This window comes from Cuculus canorus, chromosome 3 (assembly GCF_017976375.1).
Source record: "Cuculus canorus isolate bCucCan1 chromosome 3, bCucCan1.pri, whole genome shotgun sequence".
Taxonomy (NCBI): Eukaryota; Metazoa; Chordata; class Aves; order Cuculiformes; family Cuculidae; genus Cuculus; species Cuculus canorus.
The window spans coordinates 35,472,132-35,499,023 of record NC_071403.1 but is presented as its reverse complement, the minus strand read 5'-3'; the positions used below and the strand labels follow the sequence as shown (position 1 = coordinate 35,499,023).

At 39.9% G+C, this 26,892-nt stretch overlaps 1 protein-coding gene across 3 annotated transcripts in view; it reads left to right on the top strand.

Annotated features, from left to right (window-relative positions):
• ROS1 (ROS proto-oncogene 1, receptor tyrosine kinase) overlaps positions 1–26,892 on the top strand; it is a 90,044-nt gene that overhangs the window by 40,329 nt on the left and 22,823 nt on the right. For all 3 annotated transcript variants that reach the window (XR_008449347.1, XM_054063737.1, XM_054063736.1), the window contains exons 30-43: positions 901–1,133; positions 3,723–3,899; positions 4,919–5,096; positions 5,585–5,702; positions 10,379–10,566; positions 11,059–11,151; positions 11,859–11,994; positions 12,425–12,587; positions 12,855–12,919; positions 16,692–16,821; positions 17,897–17,994; positions 18,628–18,831; positions 19,933–20,067; positions 25,058–25,221. Coding sequence is in view for 2 of the 3 variants with exons in the window: in XM_054063737.1 (XP_053919712.1) it covers positions 901–1,133; positions 3,723–3,899; positions 4,919–5,096; positions 5,585–5,702; positions 10,379–10,566; positions 11,059–11,151; positions 11,859–11,994; positions 12,425–12,587; positions 12,855–12,919; positions 16,692–16,821; positions 17,897–17,994; positions 18,628–18,831; positions 19,933–20,067; positions 25,058–25,221 (2,082 nt within the window). In the remaining variant the exon portion in view is untranslated. The remainder of the gene's footprint in view (positions 1–900; positions 1,134–3,722; positions 3,900–4,918; positions 5,097–5,584; positions 5,703–10,378; positions 10,567–11,058; positions 11,152–11,858; positions 11,995–12,424; positions 12,588–12,854; positions 12,920–16,691; positions 16,822–17,896; positions 17,995–18,627; positions 18,832–19,932; positions 20,068–25,057; positions 25,222–26,892) is intronic.

The window sequence follows — 26,892 nt, the reverse complement described above, 5'->3', positions numbered from 1 at the left end:
TGCATTGCTCTTGCCACAGAGTGTCACTCTTACTCCACGTGTTTTAGCTAGTGAAATGATAAATTTGTCTTCTTTACTAGTCTAGCTTCTGCACATTTCACTTAAATAATCTGCAGTTTTGCTACTAGGGCATAAATTACAGCATATGTACTTATCATTCTGATATATTTGGAATGTAGTGTAATGACTTGCTAACTTCTTAACTATCTGAACAGTTCAATAGGAAAAAAAAAGAATTTTTAATTTAGAGTTAGGGTGTACCATAGATAATTTCAAAGCCTGTGACCTCAAAGTTTCAAAGGAAGGGTCGATTCTTCCGAAACAATTAGTGAATAACCAGCTGGCATAGATATCAGACTAGCAATCCAGTTTGTTGCTTACACAGCTCAAGCAGACCGTGTATTTCTGAGAACAATTGTGAACAATGACAAACAATACTGAGTTCTTTCAGACTTTTCTGTTCAAGAAAAGACTTTCCAATTGGAACAGTGCACGAGTACTTTTTCTAGTGCATATCCAAGTAAGCTTCACACTAAACTTGAGGAAACTAAGAGAAAACAGGAATTCAGTGACATGACCATAAATGTACAGGTATAGGACAGCAGCTAGTTTGGGTTGGGGTTTTTTTGGTTTTTTTTTGTCTGCTTACATGATAGGATAGCCAAGGAGGTAATAAAGAAGTTTTTCAAAATATTTTGAACTTGTCTGCAGCTGACTGACTACACAAGAAGACGAGTGTTATATGTGTAGAACATGAGTACTGCAAATGGACCATATTCATATTCTTATAGGCTTTTTTTTTTTCCTCAGTGACACCTCTTGACTTCTATAAAACTAAAACAAAAAAACCTCTAGCAAGATCTGTACCTAAAAGGAGATTAATTTTTCTTTCTGTTTCAGTACCAGAGGCAGTTGATTCCATTAAGACAGTGGTTTTGTCTGACACCACCATCAGCATATCTTGGAGTGAACCTTTGAAGCCAAATGGACCTCTAGAATCCATCCGCTATCAAATCTCTGTCAACTTATTACCTCCTGTCCCAGCAACACCCTTGCAAAAAAGTGAATTTCCAAATGGGATGCTTGCCTGGACTGTCAATGGGCTCCAATCCGGAACAAACAATTTATTTAAGGTATAATTACAAGCAGCTTTACTTGTTTGTTCACTAACTTGCAAATCTTTAACTACTCGTCTGTAAAGTTATGTGTGTTTTTGAAAATACAAGTTCAAAACTTGACAGACTTTTCTCAGTTTTTTAGTCTTAAGGAAAACTAAACATCACTGTTTATTCCTACATATGCTGTTTGGATTAAGTCCTTAGAGTTGAGATCTTTTCTATTGGGGGAGCACATCACAGATCTAAGAGTAAACGGGAGTTTCTGCTGCAGTCCTGCTGTTACTGCCCCAGTACTTTATGCAGCATGTTAAGAGAGGGTCAAATCACAGGTAACCTCTGTTCTCAAAGGAGGATGCCTGGAACTGTGACCTGCTTGTGAAGAAGTAGGAGTAGTGCAAAAAATAGGGCTATATGAGTGTGAGTGGGTCATGGCCAAAATGTAAATGTTTCTCTCAGGAAAGCAACATATCTGAAACATTCATAAAGGGGAAACTTCTACATGTTATATCAAAAGCAGACTCAACCATTTTGCCAACTGCTGTTTTTTCTTTAATAAATAACTTTTAATTAGCAAAAAAAAATGTACTATTTTCTAATCCAATAAGCCAAAAAGTATCTAGTATACCCATAGGGATGTAGGTGGTGACTCAATTAATACTTAACTGATTTTATCTTGCAGAAGTTACATTTTAAATAAAAGTAGATTATAAAATATGCATATGAATTTTACAAGAGTGATATATCAATGCTGACCCTTTGATAAATGCAGAGACTAACAATAATTTAAAAATACAAGTAGGGACATGGCTATTTGGTGGCATTTGAAGACAATTTCCCTAGACAAGAATTTTGGAAGGTGATTGCAAACCTATTGATTTTGGATTACATTGAAATAAGATGCTGTCAGCGCAATAGAAGTAATTTCTTCTGTTTTCCAGGCAAGTCATAGACAAAGGAAGTTAAAAAATACAATAATAGGCCAGTCCCAGGCTAGCTAGCAAAACCAATGGGATATCCATCCACCAGCTGCTGCATTTCTTGTGAACTCCCATGCCAAAGCTGCAGGAAAAGTTTGGTGGCTTGTGTAGTTAAGCTGGGCTACGAATGGTGAGAATTGAGGGGCAGACACATCAGCCCCCTTCCATTCCTTCTGCTAGATTCAGGCAGCATGTTTTTTTTGGCAGCTAGGGCAGGGGAAGCACCATCCTGAAGTAATGTCACTAATACCTACTAGAACACATGTCATTGCAGTAAGAACGAGCAGAAAAGAACAACTTAAATGAAGACAAAATCAAGAAAGTGGAGGAACCAATGGTGTTCCAAGTAGGAAGGACTAAAAAGGCAGTTAGGAAGGCTGTGTTGGCATGCTGAAGAGGAAGACAAAAGGAAGACTAGCTTGCAGTATCTAGCACTTTTTTTTGGTTTGTTTTTTAGGAACAAGAGACCTTTGACTCGATAGTTGACACAACTGTATGAAGATGATTGTAGCACAACAGATCAGGAGAAGGAAAGATCAGATGAAGCAATATTCATGTGGGCTAGATGTATATAGGTCAGCAGCATCTGATATCCTTAAATTACGTAAGGAGCTGGTTAAAAATAGCCTGTGAATGTTCATAATAATTTTCTGTAACTTTTGGAAGAGATTAAGTCCCAGGGAACTACCAAACTTAAAGTCATACTTAGCCCCAAAAGGGAAATTATGGACTACTTTGAGTAACTTCAGTACTTGAAGTTATTTTGAAGACATATACAGTTTTACTAGCACTGCATTAGGAAATATATTGGTATTATTAGAACTGCATTAGGACAAAATGGTAAACAGTTGGTATACAAGCATCTAGAGGATAGCAGAGGAATGAAGTGGCCAGTGTAGATTTGTATGAACAAAACATACTTTTCCCTTTTCAGATGAAAGGTTAAAAGGAAAACAATAAATGATGTATTTGGATAGCAGAGCTACCGCCAGAGTAACGTTTTCAAAAGCAACCAAATAAACATGTCTGCAGAATGCACATTGAGTGCATCACATATACCGAGACAGTGGTTATGGCAGTTCACTCACAGGCTTAAATAGTATTCAGTAGATGGCTGGAGGGGATCCGTTCTGTCCTTAATTTAACTGTGCTTTTATTAATGATTTGAATACTGTAATGAGGAATACTTATAAATCTATATACCTATATGTATGTATGTAAGTATGCATATACAAACATTGGTCGTATTGGATTGTGTCTTAATGGAAGGCAATGTGTTAACACATCTCCTCACCTTGTGTTTTTGTGATTCTAAAACACTGCCCAGTGTTTGATGTGATGCCTGTGTAAAAGCTTATGATATTTAAGAAACTTCTAGAAAGAGAAGAGTCTTGGTAGAAAGATTAAATGAGAAACTAAAAAGAATCTCTGAGGAGGGAAACTTTAGGCCATGAACTTTCAGCCTAAAAATGTGTAATACCACATCTGTGAAGCTCAAAATGTTTCTATATCTATGTTGTCTGAATATTGCATTGTTGAAAACAGCTAGTCTTCCAAGCACTTGGAGTTGCTAAAGCCACCTTTCCAACTGGTCTGGTATTGTACAGTTCTTCTGTTTTCTGACTAGGTTCTTGCTTTTCATCCCAATGAGAACTGGTTTTCTGAAAGTATCCCTGTTATTGCAAAAACATTTGAGGCTCCAGCTGCACCAGTCAACATAGTTCCCAGAAATATCAGTTTCCAGCTAGAATGGAGAGCTCCTCTGCAAGTCAATGAAACCAGCTTCTGGTTTGAGCTGTGTAAGGTAAAAATACTTCTTAGTTTTTTTTCCAGATCAGAACAAATTTAACGCACTTGGTCCTGGTGAGCAAGACAGGGTGGCAATATGTGTGTGAAGACTCTAAGAAGTTAATTTGGGCATGGTGATGTCAGTCGTACTGGCTCAGAAGGAGCAGGATGGAGGCAATGTTTGCCAGGAACAAGGGGGAGTGCAGCTGTAGCATTTAATACTCCATAGTGTCAAAGGACATCTTGGATGACCCCACCAGAATTCCTCCTGAGTCTCCTGTTTCTTTAGAGTCCCCTCGCTCTTTCCTCACTGCCCCCCTTCAACATGGTTTGTAGCTGCAAATCCTATCTATGCCCTGCACAAGAAAGAGAAGAAAGAGGTTTTCAGTATTAAATATCATCTACAACCTAGTACCTGAATTCTGTTTTCTGCTGATAGAGATTAGAAGAAAATGCAGCAGAGAAAAATGTGTCCAGTAATGCAGACTGTGAAAGTAAGCGCTGCAGTGACAGCAGCATGAATGGAAGCATCAGAATTTTATGTCTGGACCACTGGGCACAAAAAATGTCATGTGCTACACTGGATGACATAGATTCCTTAATACAGATAAACAGATTCATTATGCCTACACAAAACATTTCTCATCTTCCCTAAAACCAATGTCATAGTACAATTCCACTAAACTACCTCCTTTCAATTACATCATGGCAAGCTGAACTCATGAGTACATCGTGGTGATCCAGAAATACAAGCTGCACAGAGATAAGCAAGGAGAGAACTCCTTTTGGCTGTGCAAAGAGGTCACTTAATCTGTGTCCTTTGCAGCTGCCAAGATTTGTATGTCTCCTGAAAACAAAGAAAAAAAAGAAGGTTTTTGTGCTCTTGATCTCTAAGAGTGATTGAAACTGCACATGCATAATCTCTCCTCTATGATATTAAAAGGTGGGAAAGTAGTTAATCTACCCAGGAATAGAACTGTGACACACTTTCAGCAGAGTAAGAAAGTTGATGACAATGATATTGTTTTTCTCTAGTGGCAAACAAAAGGTGACTGGTTTTCTCCTGCAAGCACAGAGTGCACGTCAGAAGATCTTGTTTACACATGCAATGTCACAGGAACACTTCCTTCAACCAACTACTTTGTAAGAGTAACAGTAATTTATGTTACAGGACTGAAAAGCACTTCCTCTTCAACAAGCTTTAAAACTACAGGTAACCACTTAATGTAATGAGATTTTAAGACTGTATTCAAGATGTGAATATTTAAACACAATATTTTGTAGAATTTAGCAGGCAATTTTTATATACTAATAGCCAATAATTGTGTGGGTTTGAAAAATAAACAACACAGTAGCATATCTGCATAAGTAATAAGGCAAAAGAAATTTTCATTTCAAAAGAAAAAATTCATTTTCAAATGGAGCAGGGAAAAAGAGTAAAGCTGAAGTGAAATGTTTATGTGCATGTAAACTCATAACTAGCAGTGAAACGCCGCATATGAAATAAGATTTTGAAATTTTTCCAAGGCAAAGAAAAAGTCAAAAATCCATCCTCCATGAGGGTTATTGATGTAAATCCTCCATCCTTTTACACAGCCAAATACCCATATGCACACATGAATTTTTGTCAGTGGCCACTAGCAATTTGTCTTGCTATAATCACATTTTAAGTGTTCTGTTTCTTCTCCCATTTGGCCTAAGCTGGTGTTCCCAGTAAGCCTGGAGTTCCAAAAAGGGCAGAAGACACTAAAAACACTCTACAGTGGGAAAAGGCTGATGACAATGGAAGCAACCTGACCTACTACATCTTAGAAAGCAGGTAAGCTACTTGTGCCTGCATTCTTTCCATTGGGAGCAGCCCAAAACAAAGCTGGATGTGCAGGGACTGATAGGAAGAGTGAAGTATCAATGACACAAATGGCCCTTCTCATGTGAGCTCTTTCTCAGGTAAACTAAGTAGCCATCATTTCCAGAAATTCCTGGAAAACTTAGAAGGAAATATACACTAGCAACATTTTCAGACTCTGAAATATAGGAATATATTTGGATATATGTTGGTGAATTAGAAGAAGGTTTGTTGACATTTTCAAATTACAAATTTCAAGCATTTAGTATGTACTCCCAGCTAAAATATTTTTAGAAATATTTTAGTGTTCAGAAGACTCATGGAAAAACATTATAAAGTGGCCAGAATGAGCTGTCATTGAAGAGTAGCCACGAACAGCTTGAAAGCTTGTGGGTAAAAATTAAAGATGGAAGAAAAAATGGGAACCTTGTGGTTGGTGTATACTACAGGCCACCCAATCAAGGTGAGACAACTGATGAAGCCTTCTTCCTCCAGCTACAGGAGGCTTTGCGCTAGCAAGCTCTCATCCTACTCGGGGACTTCAACTACCCAGATATATGCTGGAGGAGTAGCACGGCAAGCTGTAGGCAATCCAAGAGACTCCTGGAGTGCATTGAAGATAATTTCTTAGTCTAGCTGATAGAGACCCCCACTCGAGGAGAAAAAATACTGGACCTTATGGTCACCAATACAAGCGAACTCATCAGTGACGTTAGGATCGGTGGCAGCCTGGGCTGCAGTGATCATGAACTGGTGGAGTTCAAGGTCCGAAGGGATATGGGACAGGTGAGGAGTATAGTCGGGACACTAAATTTCAGGAAAGCAGACTTCCAGCTCTTCGAGGAATTACTCAGTAGGACCCCCTGGGATATGGTCCTCCGAGACAAGGAAGTGGAGCAGAGCTGGAAAATATTTAAGGAAGCTCTCCATAAAGCACAAGAGCGCTCAGTCCCCGTATGTAGAAAATCAGGCAGGAAAGGGAAGAGACTGGCATGGCTGAGTCAAGGTCTGCTGATTAAACTAAAAAAAAGAAGGAACTGCACAGGCAGTGCAAGCAGGAACAGGTAACCTGGAACATGCATAGATATGCTGCCCGGTTGTGTAGGGATGAAATCAGCAAGGCCAAGGCGCAGCTGGAGCTGAACTTGACAAGGGAAGTAAAGACCAACAAGAAGGGCTTTTACAGGTACATCAATCAAAAGAGGAAGATCAAAGAGAACGTGCCCACATTTCCACTGATGACTGGAAATGGGGATCATGTATCAACAGATGAGGAAAAGGCTGAGGTACTCAACAACTTTTTGCCTCAGTCTTCACTGATAACTGCTCTCATCACCCCTCCTGGGTCATGGGACAACTAGATGGTGACCAGAGGGGTAGACCCCCTCCCACAGTGGAGGAGGACCAGGTTTGTGAACACCTGAGGAACCTGAATACATATAAGTCCGTGGGACCTGATGAGATGCATCCCAGAGTTCTGAGGGAATAGGCAGATGTGGTTGCCTAGCCACTCTCCAAGCTATTTGAAAAGTCGTAGCAATCAGAGGAAGTCCCTGGTGACTGGAAGAAGGATAACGTTGTGCCTGTTTTTAAAAAGGGTAGAAAAGAGGACCCTGAGAACTACCGACCTGTCAGCCTCACCTCTGTGCCTGGGAAGATCTTGGAACAGATCCTCCTGGATGCTATGCTAAAGCACATGGAGGGCAGGGAGGTGATTAATAGCAGCCAGCATGGCTTCACCAGGGGCAAGTCCTGTATGACCAACTTGATGGCTTTCTATGATCAGGTAACCGCAGCAGTGGACACAGGTAAATTAACGGATGCGATCTATCTAGACTTCTGTGAAGCCTTTGACATAGTCCCACACAACATCCTTCTCTCTAAATTGGAGAGATATGGATTTCATGGGTGGACAGTAAGGTGGATAAGAAACTGGTTGAATGGTCATGTTCAGAGAGTAGTGGTCAATGGCTCAAAGTCCAGATGGAGATTCGTGACGAGTGGTGTCCCTCAGGGATCCGTACTGGGACCGATGCTGTTCAATGTCTTTATCAATGATATTGACAGCGAGATTGAGTGCACCCTCAGCAAGTTTGCAGATGACACCAAGCTGGGTGGCATAGTTGCCAACCCGGAAGGACAGGATGTCATCCAGAGGGACCTGGACAGACTGGAGAAGTGGGCCTATGAGAACCTTATGAGGTTTAGCAAGGCCAAGTGCAAGGTCCTGCACCTGGGTGGGGGCAATCCCCATTTTCAGTACATGATAGGGGATGACGTGCTTGAGAGTAGCCCTGCAGGGAAGGACTTGGGGGTGCTGGTCTATGAAAAGCTCGACATGAGCCAGCAATGTGTGCTCGCAGCCCAGAAGGCCAACAATATCCTGGGCTACATCAAAAGAAGCATGGCCAGCAGGTTGAAGGAAGTGATTCTGCTCCTCTATTCCCCTCTTGTGAGACCTCATCTGGAATATTGTGTCCAGTTCTGGAATCCTCAACATAAGAAGGATGTGGAGCTGCTGGAGCTGGTCCAGAGGAGGGCTACAAAGATGATCGGAGGGCTGGAGCACCTTCCCTATGAGGACAGGCTGAGAGAATAGGGCTTGTTCAGCCTGGAGAAGAGAAGGCTCAGAGGAGATCTTATAGTGACCTTCCAGTACCTGAAGGGGTTACAGGAAAGCTGGAGTGGGGCTATTCATAAAGGCTTGTGGAGATAAGACCAGGGGGAATGGTATAAACTGAAGAGGGGCAGATTTAGATTGAACATTAGGAAGAATTTCTTCGTGATGAGAGTGGTGAGACACTGGCACAGGTTGCCCAGGGATGTTGTGGATGCCCCATTCCTGGAGGTGCCCAGGTTGGATGGGACCTTGGGCAGCCTGATTTAGTGGGATGTCCCTGCCCATGGCAGGGGTGTTGGAAATCTATGATCTTTAAGGTGCCTTCCAACCCAAACTATGCTATTATGCTATGATACTATTATACTATGAAACTATGATACTATGAATAAAGTATTCCCACCGACATGAATGATTTTTAAATTGCTCCGTCATCAAATACAGATTGCCTGGACTATACACGTTGCCATCATTAAGTGTCTATAGAATGTCAATTCATGCTTATTTCTGTGGTGACAGAAGATGATAGAAGGGCTGAATGGACAGGTTAGTATGTTATTGTGCGTAATGACTTTGAAACTCCCTTTTTTTGAGCATGACTCTGGAGTAGTCTGTTTAAGGCAATCAGTGCAAGGTTTAATTAATACATTATTTAAAAATAAGAGTCCATCTCCCGAGATATTTCTATGACTGTTTGAAATCAGGATTTTTTAAACTTGGTTATTATTTCTTGTTCCTCAGTTTATAACTCCTGTGCCTATGGAAGCTAAGGACTGACAGCACTCCGGAGCTGGGCATACTTTACTTATATAGGTTTTCACCCAGACATATTTTCCTGGTGCTGTAATCTTCCTCCATACAGTTCTGTGATCATACAGCAGCACTGATCTGCATGCTAAGAGACCACAATAATTTTCATATAGTAACAGCCAGTTTGTACCTGGCTTGCTGTGGATGGGTAAAGAAAGGACAGTCCCTTGGTCTATGTCAGTGTTGTGCTTCAGCCATTGTGTTCTCCAGGCTTCGGCTTCTTATAATCTCCATCATAACGCATCATTGGATTTATTATTGGTTTTAGTTTAATAGAATAAACTTTTCTCCTGCAACTTGAAAGTGTACATGCTGATGTTCTTGACTGCATTTCACTTTGATCCTCATTGTCATTTTAAGCCATGTAGAAAAGTGTTGTCAGTTGCATAGAATTCCATAAAATATTTGTATAGTCCTTTGAAATAACCCATAGTTTTGTACAGTTCTGGAAGGAATGTGTACACACCAAGGACATGAACATAGAATTTCCCCATGACTTTCTGGTTAAGAAGTGTTTGACCTTTTTTCTGCATTATAAAGTGTGTTGGGAGAATGATTGATATGCTTATAAAGGTCACCTCACATGAAATATTATGGTCCTGTGTGACATGAAATGATACGGCCTTTCAAGTTTAAATACATGGTCTTCTTTTGGTTGGTGAATAATCAGCTCTGAATTTATTGTGAGCAATCAATCTCAGTCCAATGGGGAAAGGAAGAAATATACCCAGCAGTCAGCAGATGCTCTGGGAAACTGGCTAGCTAAAGAATTGTCTTCACTGCCAATGACTTGCTTCCTGTTTAGTTTGTGAAACCTGATTCACAAGAGTACTGAATTACTCTGGGCTCAGGAAAGCAAAAACCTCCAACAGGACACAAAAATAAATGTTTATTTTTTCTGAATGCTAAATAAAAAGTTTTTAAAATATTGGCTGTGATGTGTACACTGAAACAGGTGAAAAGTTGCTGGAGCTTTTTATGTTTAAAACATTCTAGCATTTGATTACTAATGCCAAGTTAAAGACGCTTGATTCTTAGCATTGCTGAAATAACACAGTATGATTTTCTGCTCCACAGCCAAAACCCCATGAACAGATTGAGCTTTCCTGCAGGCGGAGAGATGTGAAGGCTGTGCAAGCGAAGCAAAAAACAAGGGTATAGCATTAAACAGCCCTCATGGCGTTAGTGACATACTTGTGTTATTTCACTGTGCCCATTGCAGGAAGCAATCTGACAACACCAGCAAAGTGAAGCCCTTGTGGGAGCTGGTTTACAATGGCTCCTGTGGCAGTATTTGCACATGGAAGGCCAAGAACTTAGAAGGAACTTTCCAATTCAGAGTGGCAGCTGCAAATGCTCTGGGACTTGGTAAATACAGCGACACAAGCAAGGACATAATTTTCGGTGAAGGTACGTCCTGTACTTTCTCACTCTGTTAGTCAAGTTTTTTGTTCAGAATAATTTTATTGACTTCTGAAACTTTGCTTCTGCTCATTTGTCCCAATTTGTCTCTGTGGTCCTGCAGTCTGCATTATGGTATGGTTCTTGAAGTAAGGGCAACCTTCCATGCTGGGTAAGGATGTATTACTTCTTCTTTCAGCCAGATTGTTAGACTTGCACTTTGTGGGTGTTTTTGAAAATCCCACTTTGAGTGGTCAAACAGTTCAGCATTTTCTCTTTCCATGTACACAGTAGGTCCTCACTGCAGGACTGGCCCACTCCTGCAGGATGATTAGTCTGACTGAGTGCAGACATCTACATGCAGCCTACAAGACAGCTTTGTGCAGAGAGAGACTTACACAGCAGGAAGCTAAAGGGTTCTCTCTGGTTTGCTCAGCTCCATAGGACTGATACAGCTTATGTACACAGTCATTAACCCAATTTTCACTTTCTGTTTAACAGACACTATGATTTCCCCAGACACCATCGTTGCTATTGCTGCTGTGACAGGAGTCGTTGTACTGGGCTTGACTGTGCTCGTCCTCTTTGGTTTTGGTATGTGGCTGAGTTTTTGCATACTCTTTGTTCTCAGAGCTCGGTAAAATCCGGTTCAGATGGTGGGAGACAGTTGGCCCCCAGGCTTAGGGAAGTACTGAACGATGGTGGAAGATCGGGGTGGTAGCTAAGGTGAATTTGGATGTTCTCATCCTTCAAGGCTCTAAATGGCTTGTTGTATTTTCAGTATCTAGGACACGATATCTACTCACTACATCCTCAGACATTTATTGGAGTTGATTCCCTGCAGGGAGAGTACAGGAATGCTGAAGGAGCTCTAATATTCCTGTGTATCCTTATTAAAATCTGTACCATGTAATTCTTTATTTGTGTACAGCATCTCTTCACCAGACTTCATTTATTTTCCTCTTAAGCTTTGTTCCTGAGGAAAAGATGCAGAGACGTAGGTGCCCACATGTGATGGTCTTGCCCTCTTACTCCTCATTGTCTCCCTGGGATATAACACCAGTCCTTTGGATTTGGGTATTTGCCACACACAAAAGTAGATTCTTGACAGACTTCTTAGCTCAAGGAGCAGTTGTTTGTCTTTTTTCAGAAAAAGATGGTGGTCAGATATAAATATACTTACATGAGCTGCTGGCAGGTGATGTTGAATAGAATAGAATAAAGCCTCTAGCCTTTCATTCTGCTTGCATGTCGGAATGCTCTCAGAGTGAAATACCCGACAATCTGTTTTTCTGTTCCAGTATGGCTTCAAAGATGGAAATCCAGAAAAACAGCCTTACCTGGACAGATAGTGTTTATCAAGGAAGATAAAGAACTAGCTCAACTCAGGATGGCAGCTGAGACAGTGGGACTAGCCAATGCATGTTATGCTATCAGGTATGTCCTTGGAGCAAACGTGTAGTGAGAGAATCTTTGAAGAATTCTCAGGACAAAATTATCCAGGAGGGCTTCCCTGGGCAGTTTTTTATCAGTGCACTCATTCCTTACACCTCAAGATGGAACTAAGGGCTGCACCTGCATAGTTGGGCAGGTCTTCTCTGAAGTACACCCTGCCATGCTGGCTCCCAAGTGTGTTCCCTGGCCTGGATTACCCCTTGCCCACCCCACATGTTCATATTAGCAAGAAACACAAGTTCACAGGGAAGGAAGAAGAGCTGATGTTTTGCAATAGCTTCCAAAACACCCAGGGTTCACCTGAGGTCTCCTTAAATGTACCCGATGAGACAAATAGTACCAGATTCATTAGAGGAAGAATTTTAATAACATTTCTATATATTAACAAATGACCAGTATTGCTGTTTTGTAGCACTCTTCCTTCTCAGGCAGAGATTGAATCATTGCCAGCTTTCCCTCGTGACAAACTGAACTTACACAAGTTGTTAGGAAGTGGAGCATTTGGAGAGGTGTATGAAGGGACCGCAGTAGATATCCTGGCAGATGGAAGTGGAGAAACCAAAGTGGCAGTCAAGGTAATTACAGCTGTGTAGTTCTCTGGCAACAGAATGGGATGAGGAAAGAGATGTGGCTCAGAGCTCATACCACAAAAACAGATGTTGAGATATTTAGGTATTTCCTTGCAATATTTCTTGCTAGTCACTTAAAGCTGAGCCTATATCATTGTGATAATCGCTGGAACATACTGAGTATTTAAGGCCACATCTATGTCCGATTGCTTTGCTTAAGCTTTATCTGATAATGATGATGGTGAACTTACATTTTTGCTTTCTGTTGAGCAGACTTTGAAGAAGGGTGCGACAGACCATGAGAAGAGTGAATTCTTGAAGGAGGCACACTTAATGAGGTAGGGACAGCGTTGCCACTGGGCAACCTTTGAAACCAAAGTCACTTGAGGGTTGAATGCAACACTTTCCTCTAAATATTTGTGTCATTGTGTCATTTTTGGTGTGTTTTCCTATTTATGCTAAAAATTTAAATCACTACTAATGAATCGTAAGAAAATAAAGCTTTAAAAAGGAGTAGTGAAAGTTAAAATACAGACTGTAAGTTCACTATGATCACCTCATGGATTTATTTGGGTTTGGACTGATGTAATTCATTATTTTTGCTCTCCTAAAACTAAGTTAATTGTTAAAGGCAATTGGGCAACATTTGACTAATCCATTTTATCAAAATAAACATCAAAACAAGCCAATAACTTGAAGTTTCTATTTACTGTGGAAACTGTTTTTTAAAAAAGTACGTACTTGCCACTAGAGGCTGCCACATACCTCTTCTGTTGATGCAGACTTAAAAAAGTAATGGATCTGTCACAAGTGAATTTTGTATAAAGACATCTGTGTGTTTGACAGACATCTGGTTTTTCAGAATCTTCAAAGAGACAAGCAGAAGTTGAGCTGAAATTTTCAGCAGCTAACATAAGACAGAGAATATGGTTTAGTTTTCACACACACATCTCTGACTTATACTTCATGAGTGCAGAATTAGAAAAATGAAGAATTTTATATTCTGTACAGAAAATATAGTGTTACTGAATTTGGAATTGGTTTTAAAAGCATTCTTGTGTTTCCACAGGCTGTGGATACAGTGTAATTGGACTTTAGTAAAGCCTTTGACATTGTTCCTCACAGTATTCTGCTTAAGAAACTGCTGCCACTGGACTGGACAGGTGCACCCTCTGCTGGGTAAAAAACTGTCTGGATGTCTGGGCCCAAAAAGTGGTGGTAAATGGAATTACATCCAGTTGGAGGTCGGTCACAAGTGGAGTCTCCCACAGCTCAGTGCTGGGTCCAGTTCTGTTCAATATCTTTACCAATGACGTGGATGAGGGATCAAATGTACCCTTAGTAAGTTTGCAGATGACACTAAGCTAGGAGGAAGTGTCGATCTGCCTGAGGGCAGGGAGGCTCTACAGAGGATCTGAACAGGCTGGATTGATGGTCTGCCACCAACGGGATGAGGTATGACAAAGTCAAGTGCTGTGTCCTGCACTTGGGACACAACAACCCCTTGGGGTGTTACAGGCTTGAGGAAGAGTGTCTGGAAAGCTGCCTGGTGGTGGAGGACCTGGGGGTGTTGGTTGACAGCCAAGGGAATATGAGCCAGCAGTGTGTCCAGGTGGCCAAGAAGACCAATGGCATCCTGGCTTGTATCAGAAACAGGGTGGCCAGCAGGACCAGGAGGGAAGTGATTCTGCCCGTGTACTTTGCATTGGTGTGGCCACACCTCGAATACTGTGTTCACTGTTGGGTCCCTCACTACAAGAAAGACATTGAAGTCCTGGACTGTGTCCTGAGAAGAACAACGAAGCTGGTGAAGGGTCTGGAGAACAAGCCTTATGAGAGGTCGCTGAGGGAACTGGCGTTGTTCAGCCTAGAGAAAGGGAGGCTGAAGAGAGACCTTATCACTGTCTACAACTACCTGAAAGGAGGTTGTAGTGAGGTGAGCGTTGATCTCTTCTCCCAAATGATAGGCAATAGAAGGAAAGGAAATGTCCTCAAGTTGCGCCACAGGATGTTCAGATTAGACACAAGGAAAAATTTCTTCACTGGAAGAGTTGTTGGGCGCTGGCACAGGCTGCCCAGGGTGGTGGCTGAGTCACCATCCCTGGAGGTATTTAAAATATTGGTAGATGAAATACTCAGGGATATGGCTTAGTAGTGGTCAGGTATAGTTGGACTCAATGATCTCAAAGGTCTTTTCCAACCTAGAGATTCTATGATTCTATGATTTTTTAAAAAATATTCTACATTTCTTTTCCTAACTTTTTTACAGACACAGTACATTAAATGAGGTAAGAGGGTTGTGAAAATATAAACAGAATCATGTCAATCAAGTGAAAATTCATGACAAAGAACAAGTGCTGTATGCAAACTCCCTACAATCTATCTATAGTTTACTTGGCAGTCATAAACCCAGTTAAGGTCTCTTCTCTGTTTAGTATGAAATATACGTACCCATAGTTAAAGTCTCTGAAGCTTCCACAACTCTGCTTCCATTTTACAGCTGATAACCCAAACCCAGAAATCAGCAAAAATGCATAATTGGAAATTATTGCACTTAAATGTAAACATTAATGTGGGCCCATATGTATCTCAATACAATGAGAAATACAAATGAAGATAATAGAAAAGTTTTAGTGTTATATATTCCCGGTAGTCATTAAATAATAATAAAAAAAATTGGTATGCTTTACATGCTTTAAATATTCAAGTTTTTTAAATATGAAAAAAGAGTGATTTAGTTCCCTTGTGGAGGCCTTAATGATTTTTCTTGATGTTCATCTGTAAGCTTTCATAAATGAAGCCAAGGATGAAAAGGGGGACATAAATGCACCTGATTGTTTACAAACCCTAATGTTAGATATTTAAATACAACTTCTATTTTGCTTGCCTTTTTGGATGTTTATTAAAATTTCGATTGTGTTGTTACACATGCTGTCTGAGTTAAGCAAGGACTATTTGTTTGTTTTATTATTGCTATGCAGCAATGGGAAAATAGTTACCCGTGTTTCAGTCATTCAATACTGGTTATTGATGAGTAATTCATATACAAATACACATAGCAAATTCTTGGGTATATCCTGTTGCTTGGAAAGTAAGGAATAACAGCTCAGTGGAGAAAGGGCTGCTTGAGCTGTAAGGAAAGTCTCAGGTGCTCCTTCCTCTTTTTTGTTCTTGAAAGTGCTAAAGTTTGCCTGTTTGAGAGGTATGTGCTGGGGGCTGGGGGGAACTGTCAAACATTTTCTGCTAAAGACTTTTTGCCCACACCTAAGATTATGTGAATTGAAAGAGGTTAGAAGGAAAATGTCCCTCTGTTTTATTTGTTTGTTTACACTGGTGCATTTGACAGCACTTTGGACACCTCTAGTTTTGCTAACAGAGTCAAATTTCTCTGACTGCTGGTGTGAGTCCTTTCACAGAGCAGTGTGAAGGAAAAGCCGTTTTCTAACATAAGAAATGTGATTTTAAAAACATGAGCATTGACAGAGGCAATAAATATACTTCACTCTTTGCAAAGTGCTATATCTGAGAGTGACGATTGCTCTGTTCTACTCTCCATCTTTTTGGACACGCTCAGGCAATTACTAGCATATTTGCAAGTACTTATGCATATTAGGTTTCTCTTGAAAATGTACTGTGAGAAACAGTTCTTCTCTGGATTGTGAAAATAATATACGGTACCTTGTTCTTTTATCTTTGTGTATTTCTCTCAATCAGCAGTTCTCCTGTGAATACAGTAGTAAAAGTACTCCATTAAAACAATATAGATACCATTAATGAACAGGTGACAATTCCTGTTAGTCCTAGATGAGATTGCCATTTGACTACTTTTCTTTGCTTCCTGGAAATGTGATCAAGTGTGTTTAGTACACATTCATGCATTACGATGTCTATCAAAGTACAGTGTAAGCCTGTGTTTTGAAAGGATGTCCCTGAACTCTCCCCATGACTGAGCAAATCCAAGCTCTATGAGTTCCTAAATCATATTGCTGGTAGAAGCAGGGTTGTAAAGGCCAAATTGTTCATTCATTTCTTGCAGCTGTATACGCTTTATTAGCTATCAACCAGCTGGATTTCTCACATGTAATCTTACAGTCATTTCCTTCTTTTTAGTAAATTTAATCACCCCCACATTCTGAAGTTACTTGGCGTGTGCCTATTAAATGAACCTCAGTATCTTATACTGGAACTGATGGAAGGAGGAGATCTACTTAGCTATTTACGAGGAGCCAGAAAGCAAAAGGTAGGGTAAAAGCCATGAGACTCATATTTCTAACCTGTAATCAGCCAGTTTCTCAGCTTTTCCTTTCCTCAAAGGCTATGCTGATGTCCAGTCTTTTCTGTACCTGCAAGATCTGACCTGGCTTTTTTCTAATACTCTGGGACCTCAATGCTGAGTGATGACCTTGCATTTAGAGTTGCTTTGAAGAAGACTGAATGTCACTAGACCACTGACAAAAACTGGTTTTGGTTGCAAAATTTCTGCTGAGTTTCTCTCTATGAATACTATGAGCAGTCTTTTGAAAAGTGATCATAAATAATTGTGATCATGTATCTGATCTGTTAGGCTTCATAGAGATTTTTTTTTTGTCTTTCGATAGCAGCAGTTATCTTTAATGTTCTAGGCATAGTCCAGGCATATAAGAAGACATTTTCTCTGTACCTGTATCCTCAAATTCTTTAGAAGGAAAGAGGAGAAAAGAATAAAGAATAAACCTCTTTAATTAAATATTGTTTTCCATAGTTAACATGCAGATTAAGAACACAGTTGGTAGGATTGTAGGTCAAAAGGTCTTGACGTGGAAATTTTATAGCATTCTAGCAATTGTCTAGTCCATTTACAAGGTCAGATCAGATTCACAGTCAGTACTGAATTCTACTGAAATGTATATACACAGGTTCTACTAGAATAAAACAACTGAATTTTTCCCTCCGTCTGTCTCTCCCCTCCCACTCTTGGTTCCCAAGCTATATGGTTAGTCTTTTTTGTGTCAGACCACGCATATTATACTGATTAGTACAGAAGCAAGTAAATGTGATGATGTGATAGTGGGAGGAAATTTTCAGGGTCCCATTTCTTCCACTACAGTGAAGAAGCACATCTGAAGGTCTTAGTGTATCCTTAGCCTCAAATCAAAGAACAGAATGTGTGCACCTGCTTGGCAGTGAAGAGGTTTGGCAGTTTACCCTGCCAGTAATTAGCACTCACTCTATCGACATATAGAGACTTTGCACTTGTGCTTTGCATGTTTTTCAAAAATCCTATACATTTCAAGTGAGAAAACAATACCATCTGACTTCTGTCTTTTTTCTTGTAGCTCCAGAGTCCCCTACTAACAGTGGCTGACCTCTTGGATATATGTTTGGACATTTGCAAAGGCTGTGTCTATTTAGAGAAAATGCATTTTATACACAGGTACAGAACTAATTTCTAGTCTTCCTAGGTCTACCAATAATATTTAGATTAATGTCCTACCTGGGAAAAAATGCCTAGAAAGATGTTGCAATGTAAAAAGGAATGTGAGAGCACTTGAGTAAAAATGTTTCTCTGCTAAAAATCACCTACAGTTCTCTCACCAAATGATAAGCTCTAAGATCTGAATCCAAGTCTCATTGCACTCCAGGCAAGAATCATGTCCTGTACAACAAAGAGAAGGGCAAATGCAGAGATCCACTTACTCTCTTCATCTACTTAATGGGTAGCTATAGCAGACAGAGAGCCAGACTTTTCTCAGAGGTGCACAGGGAAAAGAGGAGACCCAATAGGCACAAGTAACAGTAAGGGAAACTAGATAGTATTGTTCACAACGTGCAGGATCAGTCACTGAAACAGGTTGTCCAGAAAGGCTGAGTCATTTCCAGCCTCAAAGATAAACTTAACTGGATAAGGAAAAGCTTATCTGGATAAAGCCCTAAACCATTTAATTCAGCCTTGAGGCCGGTACTGCTCTGAAGAAGAGGATGAACCAGATGACCTCCAGAGGTCCATTCTGACCTGAATTATTCTGCAATGCTAACTCCATCCTCTTGTTTCTGCCTTATAAATCAGGGATCTGGCTGCTCGCAACTGCCTTGTGTCTGAGAAGGAATATGAGAGCTCCACCCGGGTAGTAAAGATTGGTGATTTTGGACTTGCCAGAGATGTCTATAAAAACGATTATTACAGGAAAAAAGGAGAAGGCCTACTCCCTATTCGATGGATGGCTCCTGAAAGCCTCATTGATGGTGTCTTCACAAATCGCTCTGATGTTTGGTGAGTTACATAGCTGTGGGAATAATCATACAAAATCCCACAGCAAAAAAATATTGGTTTACAGGAGTAATGATAAGGTTGCATATTGCCATGTCTAACAATTTTTAGGCTAAGGCAAATTTCTTCCTAAGTGACATTTTCATGAGCTGATGAAGAGTTCGATATTATGACAGTACCTGCATGGTTGCATTTCTTAATGCTTTGAGCTCTAGGCTTGGATTCTGCCTGGAAAGAAACAGTATCACTCAACCAAACAATTTTGTACTAGGTTTTTTGTTTGACTGGGCAGTGAGTTGCCTGCCTGTATCCTGTTCCTTTTTTTTTTCCCATTAGGTTAATTGGCATTTTCTTCCTACAGCCAAATACTTTCCCTGTACTCTCCTTTGGTGACATCTTTATTTTGAAGAGCAAATTCCTCAGCATCATCAAAGGAAGGTCATTTCTTGTACAGGAAGTACTTTGCTGTAGAGCTTTACTTAAAGTATGTATTTGGATAGGTTTGAGTTTATGGTGAAGAAGCAGAGACTCACCGTCAGAAGGCATGGAAAAAAACCAACCCAAGCCAGATTCTTTAAACCTGAGATTCACACGAGTTTTGATGTTGGTAGCCATGGGTACTCACAACAGGTCCATCGGTCTTGTCCAAGCCCTCAGCCCCTGCAGTCCATCCATTTGACCGCCACTCTTATATTTATCTAAGCAAGTCGTTTAGTGCTGTGTGCCAAACCAAATGAGGTGTTGATTGCTTTGTGAGTGGTGCTTAGGAGAACTAGTCTCTCTCCATTTCCAACTACACCTCTAGAGGTGATTAAACACTTGTTTAAGTGAGGATGTGCTCAACAAGAGAGTGTTGCCCAGGGATGCTGTGGGTACTCGATGTCTTCTAAAATGCATGCCAGTGAGTCTGGGTAAGTGGGTCAGTTCTACACATTTATTTTAGCTCTTTCAGAGGCTGTTCTAGGGACATATGAAATTTTTACTGTTAATTTTTCTGAAGTTTTATTCTTAGGTTAGTGGCATTTTAATTGATGATAGAGAGATTCTTCATGATGTTGTAATTTTTTTTTTTTTTTTTTTTTTTTTTTTTGCGGTGTTTCTTAGGGCTTTTGGAGTCTTAGTGTGGGAAATCTTAACTTTGGGTGAACAGCCATATCCAGGTTTCTCAAATACAGAAGTTTTACACCACGTACGATCAGGAGGAAGGCTGGAATCTCCAAACAATTGTTCTGACGACCTGTAAGTTAATTTTGTTTAAATGTTGTTGGTGATATTTATAAGAGACAAGAGGTTTATTGCCGGATGGCGATTGTTTTGAATGTTACTTATGCTCGTGCAGAGTTCAACATCCTCTTTTTTTTTGGTTTAGATAAAATCCCTACCATTTGTAGCTGCCAAATGCTACTAATTTGTTCAGTAATGCAGCCTGTGTGTAAGAACTTAAGTGCTGAAGCTGAGTGGTGGATGTTGGCCTTTCGAACAGGATTTCAGAGACAATATGTAGTCAATCTTGGGCACGAATCTGACAGTAATGTGATAACAGTCTGAAAGGATAATCGTATTGGTTAAAACTTAGGATGGCTTTAACTTAGGATGGCACCTGTACGGCATGTGCAAAATTCTTGCAATTAAAAGAATAAGATGAATACATACAGTGGATAAAACCCCTGCTGACCAGAGGTGCACAAGAAGTTGAAACTGAGCCCAGTGATCAATCAGCGTTGTCTAATTTCATGTCTCAGTTCCTATATCACCCACTCCGCACAAGCAGTCACACCAATGCACTTGACAACTCTTCCTACAAGTGGAAAGAGAGGCGACTTAAAGTGCACAATTCTTACTCCTGGGGCTAAGAAAATGGCTTGAGAATAATTCTGTGATTGGCAAGTTCACATCCCTGTTGATGTGTTGACTCACATCAATTACCATGTTCTGAGTTCCAGAGAGGGTGATTAGTTATCATTATGTAGGTATAGCTGAAATAACATATTAGCAACAACAACAACAAAAACAACAACAAAAGGTAAGCTTTCAGCACTTGAAGGAATTTAAGAGATTAATATTTTGTTTTAAGAAAAGAGCAAAACCTGAAAATTACAGAACAAATGAGAGCCTGAAGCAGTTTCAGTTTCAATACCTTCTACTGAAATACTTTTTCTCAAAAAATTTCTGACAGCTGTCCTGAGAATAAAAAAAGCATAGGAAGTAATGTATATTCATACACCAGTTTGATATTCGCGCTCACACAAAATCTCCTAAGTTGCCTTTAAACTGAGTGACTAGATCTTCAGAAGAAACAAGTAAACTTTCCTTGAAGTAATTTTTAAGGTCCCAAATCTTAAAAATAGCGTAGTAGGTAGGGCTTAAATATTGGTCTGCTTGTTGTAACTTGTAGGATCAGGGCCTAACAGCAGTACGGTAGTTTTTGGAAGCCAAGGGGCTGAATGGGCTCTTAGGCTCTTGTACCGCCTTTTATCTCATTTGGTGAGCACTCAGCACCTGCATGCAGCTTCTGTCAGTAGCATAAATAGCTTTTTGCTACTTTGCTAGGTCATTAATGGCATGCTGGGATTCTTGACATTCCTGCTTCCCTACTTGTGGTTTTGAACCTGCATCAGGACATCAGCAGTCAGTAATTGTCTCCTCGGCACTTTGGCTTGCTCATTGTCATTTGACAAAACAAACCATCACTGATAGGAAGAGAGTTCAAAGGCCAAACTATTTCAGCTGAGAATTGTTTAGGAATCTGTGGTAGGCTTACACTACAAGGGCAAGTAGGGCTGACACAGAAACCCTGGGGTGTAAAAGCAAAAAGGAAGTGGGACTCTTTTCTTCTCTTTTTTTTTTTGGCAGGAGGGAGAAATAGTCCTCCTCACCTCCACAAGATGTTATTTCTAAAAAAATGTGGGTAGGTAAAGCTTAGCAATGAATTGGAAAAAACAGTTTGGGCATCTATAAACAAACCACTTTCATTGAAATATGAATTAGATGTATGAATGGCACTGCTTTGCAGTCAGAGATCCACTTCTGGTACAGCAGCCTGGGTGTCAGGCTTGCATGCAAGAACACACTAAAGTTCGGACTGAACTGACCTAATCTGAACATAGATCCTGAACGGCTGTGGAGTGCAGTCAGGAGGATTTGTACAAGTGTGGTGCTACTTGCTGACTTGAAGCTATAGTTTCACCAAATCCTCACTTGCATGCAAAGTTATACAACTGAGTCTGATGAAGAAACTTTAGTTTGGCAACTAAAAACTTTTGCTGTTTGGTTCTGGGAAAACCACCCTGGAGGGATTTGGAGGAGCAGGAGAAGGGCTTACTGAGAATGCATTAGATGAAAGCAGGAGCTCCGTTCCAACAATTCTTCTCTAGGAAAATCACAATGTCAGTTGCATTTTCTGTCTCGTGTGAGAGAAAACTGGTAATGTCCTGTAGCTTTTGTGTGCTAGTGCATTTCAGGAATTGTTCGCTTTCAGCCTCCAATATTAGATATTGACTATTAGTAATTTTGTTTTCCAGGCTCTCAATTTCTTATTTGCCTGACATATGCAGCTCTAATAGACGTATGTTTACCATTTTCCCACCCAGATAAAAAAACCAGCTGTTAAATGTAGGCATGTAGGTGTGCATCTAGGTGTGCATCTAGGTGTGCAGCCTAGTTCTAAAACCTAACATATACCTTTGGATGATGTTGTGTTTGGATCTATTATGTTTCATTTATTCCTGAAAGGCTTTCCCCATGAAACGGTAGAATCCTCTGAGTTTCTTCTTCATAGTGAAATGATGCACTGTTTGTGAGCCCACGCACTCCCAAGAAAATATAGAAATGTGCTCAAGCTGTCATCTATGTACATCTTGGCATATTAAACAGGCTTTTGCCCTCTTGACTGGTCTCATGCTGATGCTTTTCTGAGCTAGTGAAACTTTATGCCATGTGACTTAAAACTTTGGATGTCACAACATGCCTTGAAAGCTAAATATCATGCCACAAATAGCTCTCCATGCAAAATTCGCAGCTCTATTCAGAGTCAGCATGAAAGTTTTTGTCCTTAGAAACCTAAAGCCTATCTGAATTAAATACTTGAACAATATCAGTTCTATCTGGTATTAATATTCTAAGTCAAACAGCAAGTAATTTGATTTAGGAAATGAAAACATGGAAAATAATTAAAATGAGAAAATTCCCATTCTGAGTGTCTTGGCAGCAGTGAACATCTCCACGCAATAACAAAGTTGAACATCTTTATAAAGTAAGTTGTCAAAAAAAGAAAAAAAAATCTACATTTAAAAAGACAGGGATTAGTCTCAGGAGTATAAAAATATTCAGAATCCACATTTATATTGTTCTTGTTTGATAACTGAAAATAGGGTAGATTTAAATTGTATCTGAGAAAGAAATTTTTACTGTGAGGGTAGTGAGGCACTGGAACAGGTTTTCCAGAGATGATGTGGATGCCCTGTTCCCGGAGATGTTTAAAGTCAGGTTGCATAGGGCTCTGAACAACCTGATCTTGTAAAAGAAGTCCCAAGGTTGTTGGACTAAACAATCCTTGAAGTTCCTTTCCAACCCAAACCATTCTATTATTCTATGACGTATGTATTATTTCCTGTTTCTTCCTCCCTCTCTTGGCCTATGCTTGTTTCTTCTTTTCTGTTACAGGAGCAGTGTACCCAGTCAGCTCTTTTACTTCATTGCTACCCCTTGCACAAGGCTCTGCTCATGAGAGCTCAAGTGCTAACCTGGTGGAGCACAGCACCTGAACTCATGGGTGTTTATTTCTTGAATATCCTATCAACCAGCATGATGGGAAAGCATATTTTTTGGCTTCCAGTATTCAGGGCTAGATTTTTAATTCAATGTGACAGACACTTCGCTGGCAGCAGAAGGAAAAGCAGTTATTTCACCTAATTTTTGAGTCCATCTGTATTTTCAGTGTCATCAATAACTAGTAGGTTTGAAAGTAAGTGAGGAGATGAGGTGATTCAGAGCGTTAGAAAGTCACTACCACTTTTTAGGTTCTTAAAATAGATTTCCAAGACTTCTTTGGATACTTTTGAAAAAACAGAAACATTCTGTCCAGCTCTGCAACCACACAATATGGCTTGATGACAAGTGGTTCTGAAACAATTTTTCTACTCACATTCCTCAACCAACCTCAATATTTTAATGAAAAATATCACTGGAAAATGGGAAGTCAAGAGGCTTTTCCCACCTGTTTCCGAAAGTTTTGTAAAATACCCAATTGTGGTGAAGGACAGCAGTCTCCTTTTTAAGATGGATAAGTGAGGATCTGAGCAAGCCAATTCATTTCACATAACTCAGTAATGCCTGGTATCACATAGCAGCAGGTCTGTGAGGCTGTTTGTCATGGGAGGATTTGAACTTAGGGCTTAGAGGTGAATACTCCACATTCCAGTAGCAGCTTCCTGAACCAGCCTTTCACTAGCTGCTCAAATACTGCTCTCTGGCTTTGAGACCCTAAGACCCCCTCCACTCCCAACATTTAGCATATCCAGGTGCTGTCTGCATTTTGGTTTTCAGCTTGGCTCCCTCCGGCTTTTGTAGGATTTAATTTTGTGTAGCCTGGACTCACCTTGAGTAAGCAATATAAACCAATCCTATCCTTTAGGCAAATTGGAGGGGCAGTGTTCCACTGAATGGTACAGATAGTGTTGTGCAAGGTGGGCTAGGATTCCTGTGCCTTTGATGGGGAAAACTTACTCCTATTTGTTTTGATCTGAAGGCAGAAGTCTAAATTAACCCTCTCTGTGCTGGAGGGCTTGCCTTGTACTTCCTCTAAATTTGTGAGAGCATGAGTTGAAGGAGGATTGAATAAACTGATAGATTGGAGTTAATTTCTTGTTTCAGATATCCTTTTTTTTCTGAAAAAATTACATCATTGTCTGTTTTCTCAGACTACATTTGTGACCTCTTTGGCAAGAGCAGGTTATAATGGTAAAATGATTTTTTTTTTTAATATTATAGCTGCTCCCAATCTCAAAAATATCCCTCTCTGAAAAATTAAAAGCATTTATAGCAATTATTCCTGACAACAGATCTTTAATCTACTTTTCCTCAGCTTCTGCTGATAATTTTTGTACCACATATAAAATTTCCAGAAGTTGAAAACTAGGCCAAACTTATTTCCCAGATGATTTAAGGATAAGTGTTGAGATGAATGGTTCTATTATCATTAACATTCACATTTTAACAACTGTTTTTCCAGATGTGATTTAATGACAAGATGCTGGGCTCCAGAACCTCACAACAGACCTACTTTTTCTTACATTCACGACAAACTACAAGAGATAAGACACTTCCCACTGTGCTTCACCCACTACCTTGAAGACAAAGAAGCAGCAACTGGTGTCATCAACCAAGCTTTTGAAGGTGAGTCTGGGCCAGCACCTGCTGTCCCCCTGGTTGCTGCCCCATGAGTTGTAACACAGAGGAATTCAGCAGTTCTTTTTATTGCATTTGTCACTACCTCAAAAGATCTGCCTATAAAACGAGAATAGTAAAGACTTACATCTGTTCTAATGAACTTGTAAAGATTAGGTGCCATTAGGTACCGTGCATTAGGTAAAGCACGTATAAGATCATCAACTGAAAAGACTCCTGTGAGGCTACAACTGAGCCTGTCTCACAGAGACATCCAGCTTACATCTAAATTTTTGATACTTCATCACCTTGTTCTGCTAAAGTAAATGCTTAAGTTCGTTGTACAGTCAAGAGAACTTTTGGAGGCTTAAAGATGGAAATCTGTTCCATTTTCAAAGGCACCTACTCTATCTCCACTGGCAGTTAGCCACTTACTTTAGAAGTACCAATACAGTAGTTGCCTGAAAGTGAGGCATAAATTAGGTACCTAAGTAGGATAAACTTTATATGGGTATACTAACCCACGCTGTTACAGCTCCAGTGAGAAGTAACAGCATACCTGTGCTCCTTACACTGTGAATGAATAAAACCAGGTGGTGTTAGGGAAGATATACTTAACACATTGCACACAAAATAGCCCAATTACATAAGAACGTTGTTAAGGTTGGGAAGACAGGAATTAAAAAAATAGGTCATGACAAATTTAAAGTTGCCTAGGATTCAAATGATCTAAACATGGAAATGAACAACCTGACTAGGTCAGAACAAGAAGCTTTTCACAACTTGCAGTAATTCCTGACCAGATAACCCTAGAGAAAAAGTGGAGTCTTAGTAAACACTGTGATCTGAAAATCAGAAAAAAGAAAGTTTTATCAGTTGGAATAATTCACTTTTCTTTCACAAGTTTTTTAAATTTAAGCTATTTGCACACTATGGTTTTCTAGTGAAAAATATTTCCTCTGAAAAGAACTATTTTCCATTCTATTAAGTAAAAACATATTTCTAAAATTTCTAAAGTTTTAGGTTTTTTTCCTTCACAAATGCTGATCAACTGGAACCTCACTCTGCTTTATAAACGGTCCTGATTGATTAATATTCTGTGATTTCCTAAAATCTTCCAGATTAATTCTAGGAATGATGCAGTACTAAATTATACAACCACGTAGTCATTTCTCTACGGGATTCTGCCTATATTCAATTCAGTGGCATTTCCCAATTCTCAGCTGATGCTAATCTATATGATATTTTGCTAATCTTTATTATTTGGTGTAGCTTTACAAATGTTAGTTTATCCCCATCATGATTTCTCTTTCTGACAGAGCTGGTCTGTGCATGATATGGTTATAAGTCATTACAAGACTAAAAACTTCATCATTGACATGGTGGGACCAAAGTAAGCCAGAACTGATAACATATAAATTCTTGCCTTTTTAATAGCTGATTTTGCACTCTTACATTATAATGAAGAGCTTTTTGCATTTGCGTGTAGTGTAATTCCCTAGTTTCTTTGAGGGCACCTTCTCTCTGAATACTGGAATTCAGGAAATAGACACTTAATCTGACACAAATTTAAGCCTGGCATTAGCTCAGGAAAGGAGTACAGCCAATTAATTAGGCACTTTTCCCAAGGTAATAAGTCTTACATTTTGGATGGACTTCATGTTGTCTAATTGCAGCTGT